Consider the following 24034-nt stretch of genomic DNA (forward strand, 5'->3'; position numbering starts at 1 on the left):
CCGCATCTCAGAAACGCTCAAAACAGAACGCTCAGGTGAACCGAGTCGCGTTGTGATAGTACTGAACGTAAGTTCTGTTTTTACGCGCACGAAGGAGTTTCAAGTTTCTGTTGTAGTGCAGTCTGATTCTCTCCTCATCAAAAATTTGTGTAAATAGATTTTAAGTTACATCCTCCGTCTGTCTAGATTCAAGAATTGCCACTTCAGTGACCAATATGTTCCCGGACGATACAAAGATGGTATCACAGGTTGCGCTTTCAGCCGCTACCAGCCAAGAAGTTTCTTTGAGGAATGTCCACAATAACATAGAAAATGAGATTAAAGAAATTTACAGCAAACCGGTGAGTAAAAACATATAATATGTTATCATATCCATTAAGCTGCTCGATATATTGATTACATTGTACAGTGTAGTACCATTTTTTTTCTGACAAATAGTTGACGAGATATCGTTAGTTAAGTATTGAAAAAGTCATCAAGTTTTTCTTAAATATCTCAAAATATATGAGGTAAATAAAAAAATGTTTCAGACAAATGTTGTTCAAATTAATTGGTAGAAAAGGATGATATAATAAAAAATTGGTGTTTCTGTTAAAAAAAAAATAAGTTGAACTTGACCTGACCTTGGCAACGCCTCTTAAGATCAAACTGATAAGGTCAGTAAATACACCGTTTTGAGCTTTATAACTTTTGTCTGAAACACTTTTCTGTAAAACTTATATCTTTCGAAATTTTCAAGGGTTTCCATTTTCTTTCCTCACTCTGTATATCGAAACACAGGTTTTCGGTCATATCAGAATACAAAAAAGTAAAAGCAAAATGTGTTGCATCTTGGGACAAAATAATTTAAACTACAATTTTAATCTATATCTACTATATGTACGTGGTACACTTATGGAGTGTGTCAGTAACGTTAAACATTTTTTGAAATTCAATGGCAAATTAAAGACTCGAGCGATCAGTTATTATTACACGGAAAAGTACTTGAAAAATGCGACAAAATTGTTTTCTTACAACATTTTCCCTCATTTTTATCAAACCTTTCATAAGACCGAAGTAATCTGCATTGAGTAAAATAATGAGATAGGACAATTTGAAAAATTTTTGCCCAATTTGTACGTTACGGAAGTTATGTATATTAAGATGGTAACTTTTATAATAGATTTGATATAAATTGTGGAAACGTCCCGAAGGAAAAGAGTTATTTCAGTAAACTATGACGAGTTTACTATTAGAATATTCATAATCATGACTAACGATTTCAACAATCTAATTTTGTGCACTTTCTTTTAGTGTTACAATTGTAATGACCGAGTCCAACATCTGAAGGAATTTGATTTGGAAATCGCAGAGGTCGTCGAGAAGAATAGAAGCTACTATTACAATAGATGCTTTGCATCTCCGACTATATATAATAGCGACATGCCTGATATGGAGGAGTTGGAGCTATCTTTATCTTTCACTGAGGAACTTCATAAACTAATCAACGCTGGAGACGAACTTTTAAAATACCAGCAAAGGGCTTCCGAGGACGATGCATTAGCTGTACAGCCGACCGTTACTGTCCAAAAACATCATTTAATGAATACTGACAGCTCTATGGCAAACTGGACTGATGAAATTTCTAGCAGACCGGTGAGTAAAAACACGTAATATGTTTTCATCAGTTATTGCACGAGAAAGTATTTAAGAAATGCAACAGAATTGATTTTTTATATCTTCCCTTCATTCATTTCAAATATGTTTTATGACGCCGAAGAAATCTATGCTATTGAGTAAAATAATTAGAAGACATTAGAGATAGACCAATTTGTAAAATTTTTGCCGAATTGTGTGTTACGAAAATTATGTATATTAAAATGGCAATTTTTATAGTAGATTTGAATAAATTATGGAAATCTTCCGAATGCAATGAGTTATTTCAGTAATCTATGACGAATTTACTGTTAGAATATTCATAACCATGACTGACGATTTCAACTATCTAATTTTGTGTTCATTAATTTGTGTTGTATTCATTTTTTTTATAGCCTTGCAATATTAATGACCGACTGCAACATATCAATAAAGAAATTAATTCGGAGATCGCACTATCAGAGGTCGTCGAGAGGAATAGAAGTTACTATTATAAAAAATGCTTTGCATCTCCGACTATATATAATAACGACATACCTGATATGGAGGAGTTGGAGCTATCCTTAACATTCACTGAGAAACTGTACAAACTGATGAAAGTTGGAGACCAGCTTTTAGAAAGCCAGCAAAGAGTTTCCGAGGATGGAGCAAGAAGCAGCCGTTAAACAACAGGTAATTGTCACATTCGCAACCTATAGTATTTTCACCCATCACTGTGGCTCGTTTTGGGATAACGAAAGAGGTTTTTTCATTGTATTAGAAAATTCTTGATAAATCTGCATATTTTGTCCGTTTATTTCTCATATCTTCAGTTCAGTTCAAAGTCTTGGCTAATCTTGCATATACTGCATAGTGCACAGTGAAAGTACAGCGAATCTTCGGTCATATCAGAGTATAACTGTAGAAACAAAACACGCACCTCCAGACGAAGCAACTCTTAACTTGGGAGACGCTTTATCTTTTCGAGTTTCACGCATGTGTGCACACACATAAATGTAGATGCAAATCCGACTGTGGTGTATCCAAAAAATATTTAGCAAGAATCAACGGTTTAGCAAGAAGAAACGAAACGAAGCGAAACGACGATACGAAAGCTCTCTAGAACTATAAAATAATCTAATTATCACGAAAGTCGCCGTGAAGTAAATTTTTTCATTAAGAAATCGTATAGAATTATCGTATTTTTTCATTGCATGAGAGATATTTGTCATAATTGCAATCTGTAGTGTTTCCATCCACTGTAGCCTGTTTTAAAGCAATGAAAGTGACTTTATACTTATTTTACTGTGCTATTTAGAATTTTGAATAAATCTATGTGTTTTATTTGCTTGCCTGTACCGTCTTTAGTTTTGAGTCTTGACGAATCCTGAGAACTCTGCTCAGAAAATTGCATACATGTTGCGATACGATATTTAACGGCATTTGAATTCTCAGCGAGGAGTTTTTTCTAGGATAAATTTCCTATTAGAATTTTTTATAGCCTTGATTCACAATTTCATCCATTTAATTTTGTGATTTGTAACCGTTTTGTTTTAGGATGATGCTTTAGGCCTCTTAATCACTCAAGGAATGCCAATTTACATATATATTCGTATATATATATTATTTTCATGTATTTATGTATTTCGTATAATAAGCAATAATAAACTATATATATAGTTTCTTATTAAAAATATATTTCTTATAAAAAATTATCTTTTATTTTCTCACATCTTGCGATTGCTAGGGCCGAACTGCCACCATACTCCGAACGTTGCGCGCGTCCTTTTTTCGGCAACTGTAATTTCAAGCGGCGCGAATGGTCACATTACATGTCTATTCTGGCCGCGTTATATATTGCTTAACCTTGATGATTAATTAACAGTATATATTCTTTGTCGAAATATTATGCTAGTAGTTAGAAACTACTATTTGAAAATATTACATATATTATTGAATATTATTAGAATAAAATTTTATATTTTTTGTATGGAATTAGCATTAGGCAGTAATATTAGGAAGGAATATATGATTAATAATACATATTTGTTCATATGTTCTGTTGAAAATAAGACATATATTGTATTACATCATCTCAATAAAATTAACCGTAAAATGCACATAAATGCTATTTATATGTTATTTTACACATATATGCTATTTTAACCAATAAACTTTGTACATAAAAAATTTAAATCTTTATTGCAAATTATTGATGTAAAAAGTACAAATAATCTTGAGGACTGTTATACCGTTGCTTTATTACACATCTTCCTACCTGACCTTTCGTCCAATCAGAACCTGGTTTTATTACCCCCGCAACCCTGCTACCTGCACACGTAAACCAGACAATTTCCGTTGCTTTTCCTTTAGTTTTTTTACCTCGAAAATATCTGCTTCTTCTGCAAATAACATTTTTTATATCCCTCTATTCATGTCCAGGAAAGAAAAGCTCATTACGGTGCATTTATTGTACAGAGTACAAGTGTACTGTGAAATTTCTGGGTAATTTCTTTTCCAAATACAGATAGAAAAATGAGAATAGGAAGCAGGAACGAGGTAAGTTTTATAAAATGAATAGATTTTTCGGAAAGATACTTGAGGAAAATCCAGTAGAAAAGGATCTCATGAGAAGGAAACATGATAAATATTCCAAGTCGTGGGGTATAATTGAGACACGATTATATACGGTCTTCTGTTCCAGTATCAAGTCAAGTATTTTATGAAGGGAGGTTAAATATCGTATTAATTTTGCAGTTTTTTTATTGATAAAGCAAAAGGAAAATTTCCGGAGCATTTTAAAAATTATGTGAGACCGATACTCGACCGATTGCGTAATACTTAGGGAGATTGGATAAATGAAACGGCGAGCGTGAGCCGAGTTGTTAAGGGAGGAAAGTTTGAGCTGTTCGTGCTATAGCGCGGCTCTATTGTTTTAGAGATACTTGGCGGCGCGCAACGGGGGGTTGAAGAGTGCCGTTGCTCGCATTTGCATCCCCATTCTTACGTCTCACTTCGTGACGTTTTGGCTCGCACCGCTCTAATCGTTTGAAAACATCAGATGAATAAGGGTTGAATTCTGCTCGATTAAGTGCTTCCACGTAAAAAAAACATAAATATATAAATAAGTAAATAAAAAAAGTCTCAATAAATATATTTCTTTAAACAGTTTAGATTCTAAGATATAGCTGGCATAATCTCTAAAAATATATTTTAATCATTTGTATACTTTCTTCAGGTTTCTAACTTTAATTTATCGTGCAGAGTACGAGTATATTGTGAAATGTAATTGGTCAAGGGTAATTTTTTTTCCCAGTGTAGGTAGAAAAGCGCAGAAAGAAGGCAGAAACGAAGTTAGCTTCATAGAACGGACAGATGTTTCAGAAAGATTCCTGAGGAAAATACAGTAAAAAGGGATCTCGGAAAATATGATAAATAGTTCAAGTACGTGGGGTATTATTGAGACACGTCGATATATAGGGCCGATTGTTCCAATTCCTTGGTAAAGTTAGTTGATAGTGAAATCATACGTGTGTCTTTGTCTAAGTTGAAGGAAAGACAAAGACAAACATGATTTAACTAAACAGTTAACTTTTAACTTATCAGTTAAAGTTAAAGAAGTTGGAAACCGGCCCACGGTCTTTTGTTCAATGTTATCCTGTCTTCAGTAAAACCGCGTTAAGTTCAAACGTGATAACATCCGACCGCAGAAATAAAAGGCAGAATCGAAATTAGCTTTAGGGGATAAAAGAAAAAATCGTCTTTATAAAGAAAACAATGACTGCAACCATGGGNCCACTCAGTGACCAATATGTTCCCGGACGATACAAAGATGGTATCACAGGTTGCGCTTTCAGCCGCTACCAGCCAAGAAGTTTCTTTGAGGAATGTCCACAATAACATAGAAAATGAGATTAAAGAAATTTACAGCAAACCGGTGAGTAAAAACATATAATATGTTATCATATCCATTAAGCTGCTCGATATATTGATTACATTGTACAGTGTAGTACCATTTTTTTTCTGACAAATAGTTGACCGAGATATCGTTAGTTAAGTATTGAAAAAGTCATCAAGTTTTTCTTAAATATCTCAAAATATATGAGGTAAATAAAAAAATGTTTCAGACAAATGTTGTTCAAATTAATTGGTAGAAAAGGGATGATATAATAAAAAATTGGTGTTTCTGTTAAAAAAAAATAAGTTGAAACTTGACCTGACCTTTGGCAACGCCTCTTAAGATCAAACTGATAAGGTCAGTAAATACACCGTTTTGAGCTTTATAACTTTTGTCTGAAACACTTTTCTGTAAAACTTATATCTTTCGAAATTTTCAAGGGTTTCCATTTTCTTTCCTCACTCTGTATATCGAAACACAGGTTTTCGGTCATATCAGAATACAAAAAAGTAAAAGCAAAATGTGTTGCATCTTGGGACAAAATAATTTTAAACTACAATTTTAATCTATATCTACTATATGTACGTGGTACACTTATGGAGTGTGTCAGTAACGTTAAACATTTTTTGAAATTCAATGGCAAATTAAAGACTCGAGCGATCAGTTATTATTACACGGAAAAGTACTTGAAAAATGCGACAAAATTGTTTTCTTACAACATTTTCCCTCATTTTTATCAAACCTTTCATAAGACCGAAGTAATCTGCATTGAGTAAAATAATGAGATAGGACAATTTGAAAAATTTTTGCCCAATTTGTACGTTACGGAAGTTATGTATATTAAGATGGTAACTTTTATAATAGATTTTGATATAAATTGTGGAAACGTCCCGAAGGAAAAGAGTTATTTCAGTAAACTATGACGAGTTTACTATTAGAATATTCATAATCATGACTAACGATTTCAACAATCTAATTTTGTGCACTTTCTTTTAGTGTTACAATTGTAATGACCGAGTCCAACATCTGAAGGAATTTGATTTGGAAATCGCAGAGGTCGTCGAGAAGAATAGAAGCTACTATTACAATAGATGCTTTGCATCTCCGACTATATATAATAGCGACATGCCTGATATGGAGGAGTTGGAGCTATCTTTATCTTTCACTGAGGAACTTCATAAACTAATCAACGCTGGAGACGAACTTTTAAAATACCAGCAAAGGGCTTCCGAGGACGATGCATTAGCTGTACAGCCGACCGTTACTGTCCAAAAACATCATTTAATGAATACTGACAGCTCTATGGCAAACTGGACTGATGAAATTTCTAGCAGACCGGTGAGTAAAAACACGTAATATGTTTTCATCAGTTATTGCACGAGAAAGTATTTAAGAAATGCAACAGAATTGATTTTTTATATCTTCCCTTCATTCATTTCAAATATGTTTTATGACGCCGAAGAAATCTATGCTATTGAGTAAAATAATTAGAAGACATGTAGAGATAAGACAATTTGTAAAATTTTTGCCGAATTGTGTGTTACGAAAATTATGTATATTAAAATGGCAATTTTTATAGTAGATTTGAATAAATTATGGAAATCTTCCGAATGCAATGAGTTATTTCAGTAATCTATGACGAATTTACTGTTAGAATATTCATAACCATGACTGACGATTTCAACTATCTAATTTTGTGTTCATTAATTTGTGTTGTATTCATTTTTTTTATAGCCTTGCAATATTAATGACCGACTGCAACATATCAATAAAGAAATTAATTCGGAGATCGCACTATCAGAGGTCGTCGAGAGGAATAGAAGTTACTATTATAAAAAATGCTTTGCATCTCCGACTATATATAATAACGACATACCTGATATGGAGGAGTTGGAGCTATCCTTAACATTCACTGAGAAACTGTACAAACTGATGAAAGTTGGAGACCAGCTTTTAGAAAGCCAGCAAAGAGTTTCCGAGGATGGAGCAAGAAGCAGCCGTTAAACAACAGGTAATTGTCACATTCGCAACCTATAGTATTTTCACCCATCACTGTGGCTCGTTTTGGGATAACGAAAGAGGTTTTTTCATTGTATTAGAAAATTCTTGATAAATCTGCATATTTTGTCCGTTTATTTCTCATATCTTCAGTTCAGTTCAAAGTCTTGGCTAATCTTGCATATACTGCATAGTGCACAGTGAAAGTACAGCGAATCTTCGGTCATATCAGAGTATAACTGTAGAAACAAAACACGCACCTCCAGACGAAGCAACTCTTAACTTGGGAGACGCTTTATCTTTTCGAGTTTCACGCATGTGTGCACACACATAAATGTAGATGCAAATCCGACTGTGGTGTATCCAAAAAATATTTAGCAAGAATCAACGGTTTAGCAAGAAGAAACGAAACGAAGCGAAACGACGATACGAAAGCTCTCTAGAACTATAAAATAATCTAATTATCACGAAAGTCGCCGTGAAGTAAATTTTTTCATTAAGAAATCGTATAGAATTATCGTATTTTTTCATTGCATGAGAGATATTTGTCATAATTGCAATCTGTAGTGTTTCCATCCACTGTAGCCTGTTTTAAAGCAATGAAAGTGACTTTATACTTATTTTACTGTGCTATTTAGAATTTTGAATAAATCTATGTGTTTTATTTGCTTGCCTGTACCGTCTTTAGTTTTGAGTCTTGACGAATCCTGAGAACTCTGCTCAGAAAATTGCATACATGTTGCGATACGATATTTAACGGCATTTGAATTCTCAGCGAGGAGTTTTTTCTAGGATAAATTTCCTATTAGAATTTTATTATAGCCTTGATTCACAATTTCATCCATTTAATTTTGTGATTTGTAACCGTTTTGTTTTAGGATGATGCTTTAGGCCTCTTAATCACTCAAGGAATGCCAATTTACATATATATTCGTATATATATATTATTTTTCATGTATTTATGTATTTCGTATAATAAGCAATAATAAACTATATATATAGTTTCTTATTAAAAATATATTTCTTATAAAAAAATTATCTTTTATTTTCTCACATCTTGCGATTGCTAGGGCCGAACTGCCACCATACTCCGAAACGTTGCGCGCGTCCTTTTTTCGGCAACTGTAATTTCAAGCGGCGCGAATGGTCACATTACATGTCTATTCTGGCCGCGTTATATATTGCTTAACCTTGATGATTAATTAACAGTATATATTCTTTGTCGAAATATTATGCTAGTAGTTAGAAACTACTATTTGAAAATATTACATATATTATTGAATATTATTAGAATAAAATTTTATATTTTTTGTATGGAATTAGCATTAGGCAGTAATATTAGGAAGGAATATATGATTAATAATACATATTTGTTCATATGTTCTGTTGAAAATAAGACATATATTGTATTACATCATCTCAATAAAATTAACCGTAAAATGCACATAAATGCTATTTATATGTTATTTTACACATATATGCTATTTTAACCAATAAACTTTGTACATAAAAAATTTAAATCTTTATTGCAAATTATTGATGTAAAAAGTACAAATAATCTTGAGGACTGTTATACCGTTGCTTTATTACACATCTTCCTACCTGACCTTTCGTCCAATCAGAACCTGGTTTTATTACGCCCCGCAACCCTGCTACCTGCACACGTAAACCAGACAATTTCCGTTGCTTTTCCTTTAGTTTTTTTACCTCGAAAATATCTGCTTCTTCTGCAAATAACATTTTTTATATCCCTCTATTCATGTCCAGGAAAGAAAAGCTCATTACGGTGCATTTATTGTACAGAGTACAAGTGTACTGTGAAATTTCTGGGGTAATTTCTTTTCCAAATACAGATAGAAAAATGAGAATAGGAAGCAGGAACGAGGTAAGTTTTATAAAATGAATAGATTTTTCGGAAAGATACTTGAGGAAAATCCAGTAGAAAAGGATCTCATGAGAAGGAAACATGATAAATATTCCAAGTCGTGGGGTATAATTGAGACACGATTATATACGGTCTTCTGTTCCAGTATCAAGTCAAGTATTTTATGAAGGGAGGTTAAATATCGTATTAATTTTGCAGTTTTTTATTGATAAAGCAAAAGGAAAATTTCCGGAGCATTTTAAAAATTATGTGAGACCGATACTCGACCGATTGCGTAATACTTAGGGAGATTGGATAAATGAAACGGCGAGCGTGAGCCGAGTTGTTAAGGGAGGAAAGTTTGAGCTGTTCGTGCTATAGCGCGGCTCTATTGTTTTAGAGATACTTGGCGGCGCGCAACGGGGGGTTGAAGAGTGCCGTTGCTCGCATTTGCATCCCCATTCTTACGTCTCACTTCGTGACGTTTTGGCTCGCACCGCTCTAATCGTTTGAAACATCAGATGATAAGGGTTGAATTCTGCTCGATTAAGTGCTTCCACGTAAAAAAACATAAATATATAAATAAGTAAATAAAAAAAAGTCTCAATAAATATATTTCTTTAAACAGTTTAGATTCTAAGATATAGCTGGCATAATCTCTAAAAATATATTTTAATCATTTGTATACTTTCTTCAGGTTTCTAACTTTAATTTATCGTGCAGAGTACGAGTATATTGTGAAATGTAATTGGTCAAGGGTAATTTTTTTTCAAGTGTAGGTAGAAAAGCGCAGAAAGAAGGCAGAAACGAAGTTAGCTTCATAGAACGGACAGATGTTTCAGAAAGATTCCTGAGGAAAATACAGTAAAAAGGGATCTCGGAAAATATGATAAATAGTTCAAGTCGTGGGGTATTATTGAGACACGATTATATATAGGGCCGATTGTTCCAATTCCTTGGTAAGTTAGTTGATAGTGAAATCATACGTGTGTCTTTGTCTAAGTTGAAGGAAAGACAAAGACAAACATGATTTAACTAAACAGTTAACTTTTAACTTATCAGTTAAAGTTAAAGAAGTTGGAATAACCGGCCCACGGTCTTTTGTTCAATGTTATCCTGTCTTTCAGTAAAACCGCGTTAAGTTCAAACGTGATAACATCCGACCGAGAAATAAAAGCAGAATCGAAATTAGCTTTAGGGGATAAAAGAAAAAATGGCTACAAGAAAACAATGACTGCAACCATGGGAATCGCTTTTCTACCACATAAAATACCACAAGAAAATGACGTTGACCTGCTGCGTTAGCCATCATAGTCGTCGAATATAAATTCTACCCACAAAATTTGAGTATTGATGAAGTTTTAGTTTCGTGGGAAAAAAATTTAGAAAGTCAAGAAGTTAGTTTGACAAATTCGATTACTTTGAAGATCTCTACCTGAAAAATATACCATAAAATTAGTAGAAAGAAGCCATGCAATTATTGATGATGGGAACGACTAGATAAATTATTAATAACAAAGCTTAACAGTTCTGATCAAACAGTATGTCTGTATTTTTTTCCAAGTTGTTATTATAAATTTTTTTCGAGTTATGCCGGGTACGCTCTTATTAAACAAACTGTATAATGTAAATTTATTGTTATACAATATGTTTCACTAAATCGTTACTTCTAAAGCGCAGATATCAACGCAAATTTCGTACTTTATTTCCAGAAGTGAGTTTGCATTTTCCAAATACAGATAGGGAAACGAGTAAAGGCAAAAATGAAAAGAGTCATACAGCGAACAAATGTATCGGGAAGGAGCATTCAGTGAAAAGGTTAAAAATTCTTAGAAGCACAATGAAAAGTCAGTCCTAATTTGTTTAATAATATATCATTATGTCTGATAAAATTTCGAAAATTTGTAACATCTCCAGTTGGTAGGAAAGTCAGGTAGTAAGGACTGAATTATTCTCGGCCAAGTATTTGTCGAGACGGCTCTGCAGGTTTCGCTGAACATTCAGTTCGCTGGACGTCGTTGAGAAAGCCCAGTCGGAAAAGAACCGCATCGTGTACGAATGAAACGTGAAGTGGAAATTTCTAACGTCAATTTATTGTACAGAGTACGAATATGTACTGTGAAATTTCTAGGGTAATTTTTTTCCAAATGCAGATAGAGAAACGAGAAAAAAAGCAGAAATGAGATGAGTTTTATAGAACGGACAGATTTTTTAGAAAGATACCTGAGGAGAATACAGTAAAAGAGGATCTTGGGAAACATGATAAATAGTCCAGGTCGTGTGGTATAATTGAGACACGATTATATACGGTTGTCTGTTCCAAGGTTAAGTATTTCACAAAGGAAGGTCAAATATTGTGTTAATTTTGCAGTTACTTATTGATAAAGCAAAAGGAAAATTTCCAGAGCGTATTAAAAATCGGTTGAGACCGATTGTGTAATATTTAGGGGGATAACGACTAACAAATTTGTGGCAACTGTGTTATTCACAATTTTACATAGTGGTTTATGAACTCGATAAATGTGTTGTTATTTATCGAACTTGCGACATCAAGCCCACGCAGAACAGAAAATCATGATGACGTTAAAATGACGAGGAAAACTAATTTTTTCATCATGTTTCGATTATCTTCTCGTCACTTTGATGTCATCATAATTTTGTGTTCTACTTGGGAGGGAAACCGTCAAGATATGATAACAAAAGGAATAGGTACAAATAATTGGCGATGAGCAGCAACAAAAGTAAACATAAATTACAATGAATAAATGACAAAGTTAAAAAGAGATTGATATTTAACTTGTATCATTGGACAATTGAATTCAATGAGTAAATTTGTATAAGGATATCGCACAAATATAAATGCGTACATACGATGAAACTCTAATTTTCGATGCAGCCACGAGACAACAAAAAAAAAACAAAAAACAGATCAAGGAGCAGATTCTGTTTGCAACGTAATATCGACGTAAAAATTATTAATGTAGAATACGATAAAGTTATAATATAAATTATGCACTTTACACTAAATAACATAATTATAATAATTTCTGGTATCCTCCTTGTAATTCGCGTTCGACATGAAAGTAACAATAAAAAAGTAACAAGGTAAATAGTGACAGGTCGAGCCGAATGACCCAAAGGGCAATAATATTTCCGAGAACTAATTCACTCACTCATTCAATTAATTCACTTACCTTGTTTTATAATGAAGGATATGCGCTTTATCTAGATAGTTTCATGCAGATGCTTTGGAGCTATATATTTATAAACGTTACATACAATTGGTTTTTGTTGCAAAAAGAATATTATGAGTTAATTATGCAAAAAGATCAATGACTTGTATTTTAATTAATGGGTTAATAGAGGGTGATAAATAATGTATAACAGTACACAATTAACAATGCATAACGTTCGTTTATTATAAAATATTGATATAATGTGAAGTGCTTTATGAAGAAAATATTGAATAAAGTTAAATATGGCCAGGTGCTTTTCTGCGGAAGAGTATCCTAAAAGTTTCTTTTTCTTCTCTACTGATTGGTCCTCTCCAGTTAAGTGATTATCAATTCTCCAAATCAACAAACAGTTCATTCCCAGTACAAAAACCACATAAAGGACACTAAAAATAATGTACAAAAATCACAAAATTAAATAATTGAAATTGTTGAAATTGTCATTTATGACTATAAAAATTCAAATATTAATTCATTATAAATTATAGAAATAACTTCTTTCGCTTGGAAGATTTCCTTATGTTCAAATCTACCATTCTAATTAGCCATTCTAATATAGGTAATACGTGGCTCGAAACATTGCACGTTGCGAATGTAACAGTTACCTCCTGTCCAACATCTGCTTCTTGTTTGAAAGATATTTTATGTTTGGATGCTCTTTCCTTGTCTGCTACATAATCGTCATCAGTTTCCATTAGATTATGAAGCTCCTGAACAAGCGAGGTATACTGCTCTTCCATATCGTCCGTTTTAGGAGAGTCGCTAATATCGTGATATTTTCTAACAGGACGTTTAATAATATAATAAAAGCTTGCAGCATATATAACGTCTTCACGCACCAGCTCAATCTCATCATAATCGGTAAATTGGTATTTCGCAGACGAGTTGGCGTAAGTCTCATACTAAAACACAGCAAATAAAAACCATGAAATTAAATGGTTGAAAACGTCATTGATGGCTATAAAAATTCCAAATAAACAGTATTATAACTTACATATGTATATGTATCTTTACTCACCTTTCTGACAGAAAGTTCGTCGGGCCTCTTTAATACATCGCTTTTGACATGCATCGAAGAAGTTCGTCTGGTAACGGCCGAATATGCAGCCAGTGGTATAAATTTAATCTTGGAATCGTCCGGGAACATATTGGTCACTGGAGTGGCAATTCTTGAATCTAGAAAGACGGAAGATGTAACTTAAAATCTATTTACACAAATTTTTGATGAGGAGAGAATCAGACTGCACTACAACAGAAACTTGAAACTCCTTCGTGCGCGTAAAAACAGAACTTACGTTCAGTATTATCACACAGTATCACAACGCGACTCGGTTCACCTGAGCGTTCTGAGATGTGGACGTCTGAGTAACTCAACAACGATTGAAGAAAATCGACTGAAGACGACTGAAAGCGGACATCAGTATCAGTAGGGATACAGATCCTCCTATCTGACCTTTCGTCTAACCAGAAACCGATTCTGCATATTTGTCACACCTACATTTCCCTGGACACCCGAGTCTTGTCTTTTGACTTGCACAGTTTCGTTGGAAGGGATATTTAGCATGTAGTCGGAGGTCAGTGTCAGTAAGGGTACACATCTTCGGAAAGTCAGGTAGTAAGGACTGAAATATTCTCGACCAAGTGTTTGTCGAAACGGTTCTGCAGGTTTCGCTGGACATTCAGTTCGCTGGACATCGTCGAGGAAGTCCAGTCAGAAAAGAACCGCAACGTGTACGAATGAAACGTGAAGTGGTAAACGTTAGAAGCTCGCAGTGATAAAGTAAATACTTGGGGTGGAATCGGAATTATGACGGACAGCAACACCTTTGCGCAAAAATCGCAGTCTGTAAAAATCGATACAGATTTTCCGCCATCGGATTTGTTATCGGTTGTTATTGATATCGAGGGCGATACTTCTGCGAACTTCTTTCCACCGGACGTGAAGATTCAAATCGAAGAGGATACGCCTACGCCCTTGTTAACGAACACCCACTCCATTTTAAGGAAGCGTGAATTGGCCGCCAGAGAGGAATACATTTCATTGCAAATTGGAGACAACTCATCCATTTTACTCGGGGAGAATGATAATAGTGAAGTAACAAATATGATCGTGAGTGAAGGAACAGCTATTTCTGGAAAGGCGAACCACCCTCTTCCGCAATTTTGCGAGAGAGACAACGATGTTCTTTCCCAAAATTTCTCCCAACCACCGGATGTAAGGATTCAAATCGAGGAGGATACACCGACCTCTTCGTTAACAGACTTGCACACGCATTCCATTCCAACGAAATATCAGTTGGCGGCCAGAGACGAATATATTTCACATTGCTAATAGAAGATTCTCCTACTTTACTCGAAAAGAATAATAACAGCGAGATGACAGAATTATCGATCGATACATTTATGCAATTCATCCAGCAAATACGAATACAACGAATCTATCGTTATATGAAATGGAAACTTCGGCGGCTTTGGATACTAATGAATGATTTTTCAAATAAATTGGATGAATTAATGGCCGCGAATCCAATAACAGCTGTTTATCGCCTAGCATATATAAATCTATAAAGACTGGTTATTACAGACATTTCCGAGAAATTCGACAAGGTATGGGCGAGAAAATAATTTGATCGATTACATAATTTGAGAAAAATTCTTATCAATTATAACATAAGATAATCCTGTTCTCTTTCTCTCGCTAGTTCTCACTTATATTGTTATCACCCTTTCCTTTCTTTCTCTTAGAATAATATTTTCTCCTTTAAATATAGGACGAAGATAGAAACGACCGGGCAATGACGAAGAGGCACATCGGTGATAAATCGATAACAGTTCTTCACACGACTGACAAACGTTCACACGTCGGCCGTGCGCAGCGAATTTGTATTATAGGATAACAACTCAAATATATTTCTTTTATATTCTAAATGTTTTTTTATTTTATTCCAAATCCCTTTTACATGATCATCTGCGTCCCAGGTAGTAAGCATCATAAATATCAATTTTAATCCGTCTCTTGATAAAAAAATATTATCGACGATTCGATCGTTTTCTACAGTTCAGATGTAGTAAATGTTCGGAGTTTGTCCGGCACAGGATACGGAAAAATTGTTACATCAATCACGTGAATTATTCATGTTAAGTTTCGGCCAGTAAATTCTTCCGACGAAAAAATCCTCAATATCGATGTAGTGGTTATCGATCCTTTTTTACCATATTTTCTTCAAGTATCATTCCGAAACATCTGTCCGTTCCATAAATCTCACCTTGTTTCTGCGTTTTTTACTCGTTTTTCTACCTATACTTGGAAAAAAGGTTACTCTAGAAATTTTACACTATACTCGTACTCTGCACAATAAATTAACATTAGAAACTCGAGGAAAGTATATAAATGAATAAGATATATTTTTAGAGACTGCGCCAGCTACATCTTAAAATCTAAGTTGTTTGAGAACATATATTTACTAAGACTTTTTATACATTTATTTATTTATTATTTTATGTAGAAGCGTTCCAGAAAGCACTTAATCAAGCAGAATTCAACCCTTATCATCTGATTTTTCGACCGATTAGAACTATGCGAGCCAACCTATCATGGAGCGAGACATAAGAATGGTGATGCAAATGCGAGCAGCGGTTCTCTTCAACCCCCGTTGCGCGTCGACAAGCGTCTGTAAAACGATAGAGTCGCGCTATAGCACGAATGATTCAACTTTCCTCCCATAGCAATTTGGCGCACGCTCGCCATTTCATTTATCCGCTCTCCCTAAATATTACACAATCGGTATCAACCGATTTTTAATACGCTCTGGAAATTTTCCTTTTGCTTTATCAATAAGTAACTGCAAAATTAACACAATATTTCACCTTCCTTCGTGAAATACTTAACCTTGGAACAGACAACCGTATATAATCGTGTCTCAATTATACCACACGACCTGGACTATTTATCATGTTTCCCAAGATCCTTTTTTACTGTATTCTCCTCAGGTATCTTTCTAAAAAATCTGTCCGTTCCATAAAACTCACCTCATTTCTGCTTTTTTTCTCGTTCCTCTATCTGCATTTGGAAAAACATTACCCTACAAATTTCATAGTACATATTCGTACTCTGTACAATAAATTAACGTTAGAAATTTGAAGAATGTATACAAATGAAATAAATATAGTTTTTAAATTACGCCAGCTATATATATCTTAGTATCTAATCTGTTTGGGGACATATATTTATTAAGACTTTTTATTTATTTACTTATTTATTATTTCTTTTTATGTAGAAACGGTACAGGAAGCACTTAATCAAGCAAAATCAATCCTTACAGTTTGGCTTTTCGTACTTTCGAACTTTTAGAACGAAGCGAGCCAAAATGCCATGGAGCGAGAAGTAAGAATGGCGATGCAAGTGCGAGCAGCGGCGCTCTTCAACTCCCCGTTGCGCGTCGACAATCGTCTCTAAAATGACAAACTCGCGCTATAGCATGAATGGCTCAATCTTTCCTCTCTTAGCACCTCAGCGCGCGCTCGCCGTCTCATTTATCCGCACTCTCTAAATATTTTACGGAGGATGGTCGAATATCGTATTAATTTTGCAGTTATTTATTGGTGAAGCGAAAGAAAAATTTCCGGAGCATTTTAAAAATCGATTAAGACATACTCGTGCGATTGTGTCATTCAATGGACATATCTTTTTACTACAACGTAATCTGTATCGTTCGCATAAAGTCTTTGCTTCTGACATCATTCGATATAACTGCTGCAAAGAAACAGGTGTTTTGAATAATATTTTTCTTTTCAGTGCCTTGGAAATTTTCGATAGAGGACTTTAGTTCCCTCCTAAATTAAGTCTACACTGCTCCTTTAAAATCTGTTGTCCAGATTTCAAAAATATGGTAAAAGGTTTGAGTTATGCCGACAAAAGTTTGAATAATGGTCCCACCGCAGAAATATTTACTGCTAGCTTATTTTATCGCTTAATGCACCGTGACGATCTTGTCTCTCCTGGATATGAATAGAAAGATATACGAAGAGATAATGTTATCTGCAATAGAAACCTACCTTCCAAAAAAACCACGTACCTTCAAGGAAAATCTGGTTTAAGCTGGTGGAGATAGCAGGGTGCAGGGTGTGACAAAACCGGCCTCTGGTTGGACGAAGGGTCAGGTAGGAGGATCTGTACCCCTACTGATTCTGACCTCCGATTTCAGTCGTCTTCAGTCGATTTTCTTCAATCGTTCTTGAGTTACTCAGACGTCCACATCTCAGAACGCTCAGGTGTACCGAGTCGCGTTGTGATAGTACTGAACGTAAGTTCTGTTTTTACGCGCACGAAGGAGTTTCAAGTTTCTGTTGTAGTGCAGTCTGATTCTCTCCTCATCAAAGATTTGTGTAAATAGATTTTAGGTAACATCTTCCATCTTTCTAGATTCAAGAATTGCCACTCCAGTGACCAATATGTTCCCGGACGAAATAGAAATGATATCACTGGTTGCGCCTTCGGCCGTTATCAGCCAAGAAGATTCTTTGAGGAATGTCCACCATAGCATAGAAAATGAGATTAAAGAAATTTGCAGCAAACCGGTGAGTAAAAACACATAATATGTTTTCATACCCATGAAGCTGCTTGATATTTTGATTACATTGCGCAGTATACAGGGTGAGGAAAAAAGATGAAAATCCTTAAAAATCTGGAAAAAGTAAGTTTTACAGGAAAGTTTTTCAGACAAAAGTTATAAGGCTCAAAACAATGTATTTACTGATCTTATTAGTTTGATCTTGAGTGATGTTGCCAAAGTATGGTCAAGGTCAACTTATTTTATTTTTTCATAGAAACCATCATTTTTTATTATATCATCTTGTTCTACTAATTAATTTTAATAACTTTTGTCTGAAACATTTTTTATTTTTCTAATATTTTTTGAGATATTTAAGGAAAACTTTCTCAATATTTAACTTATATCTCGCCAATTATTTGTCGGAAGAAAAAATGCTATTAGACTATTTTACTCTACTTGGTCTCAAGAATATATTGTAACAATAGCATCTTGACTTTTGTTCATTTGATAATTTTAGAATTTCCAAAAGTCAGTAAGTTAACAAAAGATAAGGAACTGTTGTAACAATATGTTCTCGAGACCAAATAGTGTAAAAAAGTTTAGTACCATTTTCTCTTCTGACAAATAGTTAACGAGATATCGTTAATTAAATATTGAAAAAGTCATCAAGTTTTCCTTAAATATCGCAAAATATATTAGATAAATAAAAAAATGTTTCAAACAAATGTTGTTCAAATTAATTGGTAGAAAAGGATGATAAAATAAAAAATTGGGTTTTCTATTTAAAAAAAATAAGTTGACCTTGACCTGACCTTGGCAACGCTACTTAACACGTTAAACGCGGCATCGGTCCCCTGCCCAAGTAGCACTTACAGTTTTAAAACGGCTGCGATAACGTTGTTACAGCTCAAATCGCAGCATTTTTGTCCAGCACAGTTACTGCCACAACGTTATTATAACGTTTTGACAACGTTGTACCAGCAAAAATGGGACAACATTTTTAAGCTTTAAAAATGTTGTTGCAGCTATTTGACTGCACAGCTATTTTGCTGTAAAGAAGCTATGACAGCCTCTTTGAAAAAAAGATAAAAATAGCTAATAAACGGAGAACGTTTTTTTTTATACGTAAGTTAATATCTAATAAATTTAAATTTTAAGATTTGCTTAAATTTTAAAATATTAAAAAGAGAAAAGAAATTGTATTCAACTAGAATTGAACCTGTGACCGTAGAGAATCTTTGTTACAATAAACTAAGATTAAATTTCGAGATTACTTAATCATTGCAAATTGTTACACTTTATGACATACTTTATGACAAGTATACTAGCGCGGACGCAAACTTATAAGTATACTGATTATGGAACTACACGCAGATCTTTTAGTAATAATTTTAAAGCCATATAGCCTAACGCTTAGGTCTGCTTGACCAATGCTGATACATGCTAAGCTTAATGTCAAATTAATAGTCATGTTACTTCGTTGTAGCTGTGACATACAAATTACAGCAAGATTACAGCTATTTTGGCTATTTCTAGCTTCATTCGATGAGCATGCGCGGTCACGACTCATGGTGCACGTGCATGATAATTTTTCACCTGGTGCACATATACATACATTCGATTATGATATAATCTAAGAAACAGAGCTGACGAGTGCTGTGTAGTAAAGGAAAAATTTTAAGATGTTTGTAATAGTAGATACGATCGAGGATAGCGAAATTAATTTATGTGTTGTGCCCGAGAGTTGGGAAAATACGGCGTTTTATTTTGGCCACCAGGAAGAAAGGGATTGAACCTTCGCAAAAATGACAAAATTTTGCCAGACTTTAATAATTAGTCTAAACAAAAGTGTACTATGAAGAGGAGGAATTTTACAACATTTTAAGCTGCTATTAAAGCTGAAAAATATTTGAGTCAGTTTGACGATACTGAAGACGAGCAAAATAAGTAGCAAAATGCTCAAAGAAAATTTTGGTTTTTCTAGAAGCTGGTACAACTTTACAGCTATTAATACAGCTACAATAGTTGCGGCTGTATTTTGACTTTTTTATTAGCTGTCACAACTACTTTACAGCTATTGATACGGTTAAAATAGTTACGGCTGTATTTTGACTTTTTTATTAACTGTCACAACTACTTTACAGCTATTGATATAGCTAAAATAGCTAGGGCTGCATTTGGACTTTCTCATTAGCCGTCGCAACGTTTTTACAGTTAAAAATCCAGCGAAATAGCTTTTATTGCCAAATAGCTGTAATTAAGGTTGGTGGGACGTTATTCCAGCCACATTTTTGCTGTTACAGCGAATATTGCCAGACTGTGTTACTTGGGTGGGGACTGACAGTGAACTTTTCGTTTGGGCGGCGTCGGTCCCTGGGGACCGACAGTGAACTTTTCATTTGGGCGGCATCGGTTCCTGGAACTGGCAGTATCAAGGTTAAAAATAACTGATTCGATGAATCGCTATCTCCTTCTCCTCTCAACATTTTCGGTATTATGGGCAATAAATTTTTTTGAAAATAATAACTGTGAAAATTGCTTTATAAAACACAACGAACTAAAATTCTCTCTGTTCTAAGAACCTTTACACTTCCGTGGGCTTTTTTTAACTGATTGTCTTTTGGAGGTCGCTTTCTTACCGTTCTCCATCTGATCATCTTTTGTTTATACTTCGTATACTTCTGTATTGGCTGCGCCATTACCATAGCTCAAGCGGAAAATGAAGTAAAATCGTCACCGCAATATGTGTGTATCTTCTGTTTATACTATGTAACCCAACACTCGCCCAGTGGTCACCGCCCGCGCCGGCCCGCCACCTAAACAGAAAGCTCAGCAAAATCGGCTTCACGCTTAACGTGTTGAAGTCAAACTGAAGATCAGTAAATACATTGTTTTGAGGCTTATAACTTTTGTCTGAAACACCTTTTTGTAGAACATATCTTTTGATATTTTAAGGGTTTACATATTTTTTTCTCACTCTGTATATCGAAACACAGCGGTCTTCGGTCATATCAGAATACAAAAAAGTAAAAGCCAATTATGTGTTGCATCTTGAGACAAAATAATTTAAGATATAATTTTAATCTATATCTACTGTATATGGTACACTTAGGAGTGTGTCAGTAACGTTAAACATTTTTTGAAATTCAATGGCAAATTAAAGACTCGAGCGATCAGTTATTATTACACGGGAAATCACTTGAAAATGCGACAAAATTGTTTTCTTACAACATTTTCTCTCATTCATTTCAAACATGTTTCATAAGATCGAAGAAATCTGCATTGAGTAAAACGATGAGATAGGACAATTTGAAAAATTTTTGCCGATTTGTATGTTACGGAAGTTATGTATATTAAGATGGTAACTTTTATAGCAGATTTTGATATAAATTATGGAAACGTTCCGAAGGAAAAGAGTTATTTCAGTAATCTATGACGAATTTACTATTAAAATATTCATAATCATTTCAACTATCTAATTTTGTGCATTTCCTTTTAGTGTTACAATTGTAATGACCCAGTCCAACATCTGAAGGAATTTGATTTGGAGATCGCAGAGATCGTCGAGAAGAATAGAAGCTACTATTACAATAGATGCTTTGCATCTCCGACTATATATAATAGCGACATGCCTGATATGGAGGAGTTGGAGCTATCTTTATCTTTCACTGAGGAACTTCATAAACTAATCAACGCTGGAGACGAACTTTTAAAATATCAGCAAAGGGCTTCCGAGAATGATGCACTAGCTGTACAGCCAGCCGTTACTGTCCAAAAACACCATTTAATGAATACTGACAGCTCTATGGTAAACTGGACTGACGAAATTTCCAGCAGACCGGTGAGTAAAAACACGTAATATGTTTTCATCAGTTATTGCACGAGAAAATATTTAAGAAATGCAACAGAATTGATTTTTTATATCTTCCTTTCATTCATTTCAAACATGTTTTATGACGCCGAAGAAATCTATGCTATTGAGTAAAATAATTAGAAGACATGTAGAGATAAGACAATTTGTAAAATTTTTGCCGAATTGTGTGTTACGAAAATTACGTATATTAAAATGGCAATTTTTATAGTAGATTTGAATAAATTATGGAAATCTTCCGAATGCAATGAGTTATTTCAGTAATCTATGACGAATTTACTATTAGAATATTCATAACCTTGACTGACGATTTCAATTATCTAATTTTGTGTTCATTAATTTGTGTTGTACTCATTTTTTTTATAGCCTTGCAATATTAATGACCGACTGCAACATATCAATAAAGAAATTAATTCGGAGATCGCACTATCAGAGGTCGTCGAGAGGAATAGAAGTTACTATTATAAAAAATGCTTTGCATCTCCGACTATATATAATAACGACATACCTGATATGGAGGAGTTGGAGCTATCCTTAACATTCACTGAGAAACTGTACAAACTGATGAAAGTTGGAGACCAGCTTTTAAAAAGCCAGCAAAGAGTTTCCGAGGATGGAGCAAGGAGCAGCCGTTAAACAACAGGTAATTGTCACATTCGCAACCTATAGTATTTTCACCCACCACTGTGGCTCGTTTTGGGATAACGAAAGAGGTTTTTTCATTGCATTAGAAAATTCTTGATAAATCTGCATATTTTGTCCGTTTATTTCTCATATCTTCAGTTCAGTTCAAAGTCTTGGCTAATCTTGCATATACTGCATAGTGCACAGTGAAAGTATAGCGAATCTTCGGTCATATCAGAGTATAAATGTAAAAACAAAACACGCACCTCCAGACGAAGCAACTCTTAACTTGAGACACGCTTTATCTTTTCGAGTTTCACGCATGTGTGCGAAAGCTCTCTAGAACTATAAAATAATCTAATTATCACGAAAGTCGCCGTGAAATAAATTTTTTCATTAAGAAATCGTATAGAATTATCGTATTTTTTCATTGCATGAGAGATATTTGTCATAATTGCAATCTGTAGTGTTTCCATCCACTGTAGCCTGTTTTAAAGCAATGAAAGTGACTTTATACTTATTTTACTGTGCTATTTAGAATTTTGAATAAATCTATGTGTTTTATTTGCTTGCCTGTACCGTCTTTAGTTTTGAGTCTTGACGAATCCTGAGAATCTGCTCAGAAAATTGCGTACATGTTGCGATACGATATGTAACGGCATTTGTATTCTCATCGAGGAGTTTTTTCTAGGATAAATTTCCTATTAGAATTTTATTATAGCCTTGATTCACAATTTCATCCATTTAATTTTGTGATTTGTAACCGTTTTGTTTTAGGATGATGCTTCAGGCCTCTTAATCACTCAAGGAATGCCAATTTACATATATATTCGTATATATATATTATTTTTCATGTATTTATGTATTTCGTATAATAAGCAATAATAAACTATATATATAGTTTCTTATTAAAAATATATTTCTTATAAAAAGTTATCTTTAATTTTCTCACATCTTGCGATTGCTAGGATCGAACTGCCACCATACTCCGAAACGTTGCGCGCGTCCTTTTTTCGGCAACTTTGATTTCAAGCGGCGCGAATGGTCACATTATGCAGGGTCTGCCAAAAGTTCCGGAACGGCTAATTATTTCAAAAGTAATGATTGTTTAAAACAATATTTGAAATAAAAGTTATAGGGCTTAAAAAAACTATCAGATATTGATAATTCTTTGATCTTGGAATGACCTTGAGGAAAGTTATCATGGTCAACATAAAAATCTTAAATGGAAACTCCAATTTTTTATTACACTGTCTTTTTCTACCAATTAATTTGAACAACTTTCGTCTGAAACATTTTTTATTTGCCTAATATTTTTTGAGATATTTAAAGATAACTTGGTAACTTCTTCAATATTTAACTTACGATATCTCGCTGACT

At 34.1% G+C, this 24034-nt stretch overlaps 3 protein-coding genes across 3 annotated transcripts; all 3 read left to right on the forward strand.

Moving 5' to 3' along the window:
- The first annotated feature begins 215 nt into the window (after positions 1-215).
- LOC112590618 (uncharacterized) lies at positions 216-2300 on the forward strand. The gene is made up of 3 exons (XM_025307711.1): positions 216-341; positions 1294-1635; positions 2031-2300. Exons 1-3 carry the CDS (start codon positions 216-218, stop codon positions 2298-2300), a joined length of 738 nt encoding a protein of 245 aa, XP_025163496.1.
- A 3125-nt stretch (positions 2301-5425) lies between these two features.
- On the forward strand, positions 5426-7516 carry LOC112590619 (uncharacterized). Its single transcript, XM_025307712.1, has 3 exons — positions 5426-5551; positions 6509-6850; positions 7247-7516. Exons 1-3 carry the CDS (start codon positions 5426-5428, stop codon positions 7514-7516), a joined length of 738 nt encoding a protein of 245 aa, XP_025163497.1.
- Positions 7517-18058: 10542 nt separating this feature from the next.
- On the forward strand, positions 18059-22666 carry LOC105188134 (uncharacterized). Its single transcript, XM_025307713.1, has 3 exons — positions 18059-18184; positions 21659-22000; positions 22397-22666. Exons 1-3 carry the CDS (start codon positions 18059-18061, stop codon positions 22664-22666), a joined length of 738 nt encoding a protein of 245 aa, XP_025163498.1.
- Positions 22667-24034: the final 1368 nt, after the last annotated feature.

Source organism: Harpegnathos saltator, unplaced genomic scaffold, assembly GCF_003227715.2.
Source record: "Harpegnathos saltator strain DR-91 unplaced genomic scaffold, Hsal_v8.6 scaffold93, whole genome shotgun sequence".
NCBI lineage: Eukaryota > Metazoa > Arthropoda > Insecta > Hymenoptera > Formicidae > Harpegnathos > Harpegnathos saltator.

Excerpts from the sequence above, each read along its gene's own strand:
- LOC112590618 (XM_025307711.1), top strand. The coding sequence starts at position 216 with ATGTTCCCGGACGATACAAAGATGGTATCACAGGTTGCGCTTTCAGCC. Across the intron at positions 342-1,293 it reads AAGAAATTTACAGCAAACCG|TGTTACAATTGTAATGACCG; the intron begins GTGAGTAAAAAC and ends ACTTTCTTTTAG. Across the intron at positions 1,636-2,030 it reads ATGAAATTTCTAGCAGACCG|CCTTGCAATATTAATGACCG; the intron begins GTGAGTAAAAAC and ends TTTTTTTTATAG.
- LOC112590619 (XM_025307712.1), top strand. The coding sequence starts at position 5,426 with ATGTTCCCGGACGATACAAAGATGGTATCACAGGTTGCGCTTTCAGCC. Across the intron at positions 5,552-6,508 it reads AAGAAATTTACAGCAAACCG|TGTTACAATTGTAATGACCG; the intron begins GTGAGTAAAAAC and ends ACTTTCTTTTAG. Across the intron at positions 6,851-7,246 it reads ATGAAATTTCTAGCAGACCG|CCTTGCAATATTAATGACCG; the intron begins GTGAGTAAAAAC and ends TTTTTTTTATAG.
- LOC105188134 (XM_025307713.1), top strand. The coding sequence starts at position 18,059 with ATGTTCCCGGACGAAATAGAAATGATATCACTGGTTGCGCCTTCGGCC. Across the intron at positions 18,185-21,658 it reads AAGAAATTTGCAGCAAACCG|TGTTACAATTGTAATGACCC; the intron begins GTGAGTAAAAAC and ends ATTTCCTTTTAG. Across the intron at positions 22,001-22,396 it reads ACGAAATTTCCAGCAGACCG|CCTTGCAATATTAATGACCG; the intron begins GTGAGTAAAAAC and ends TTTTTTTTATAG.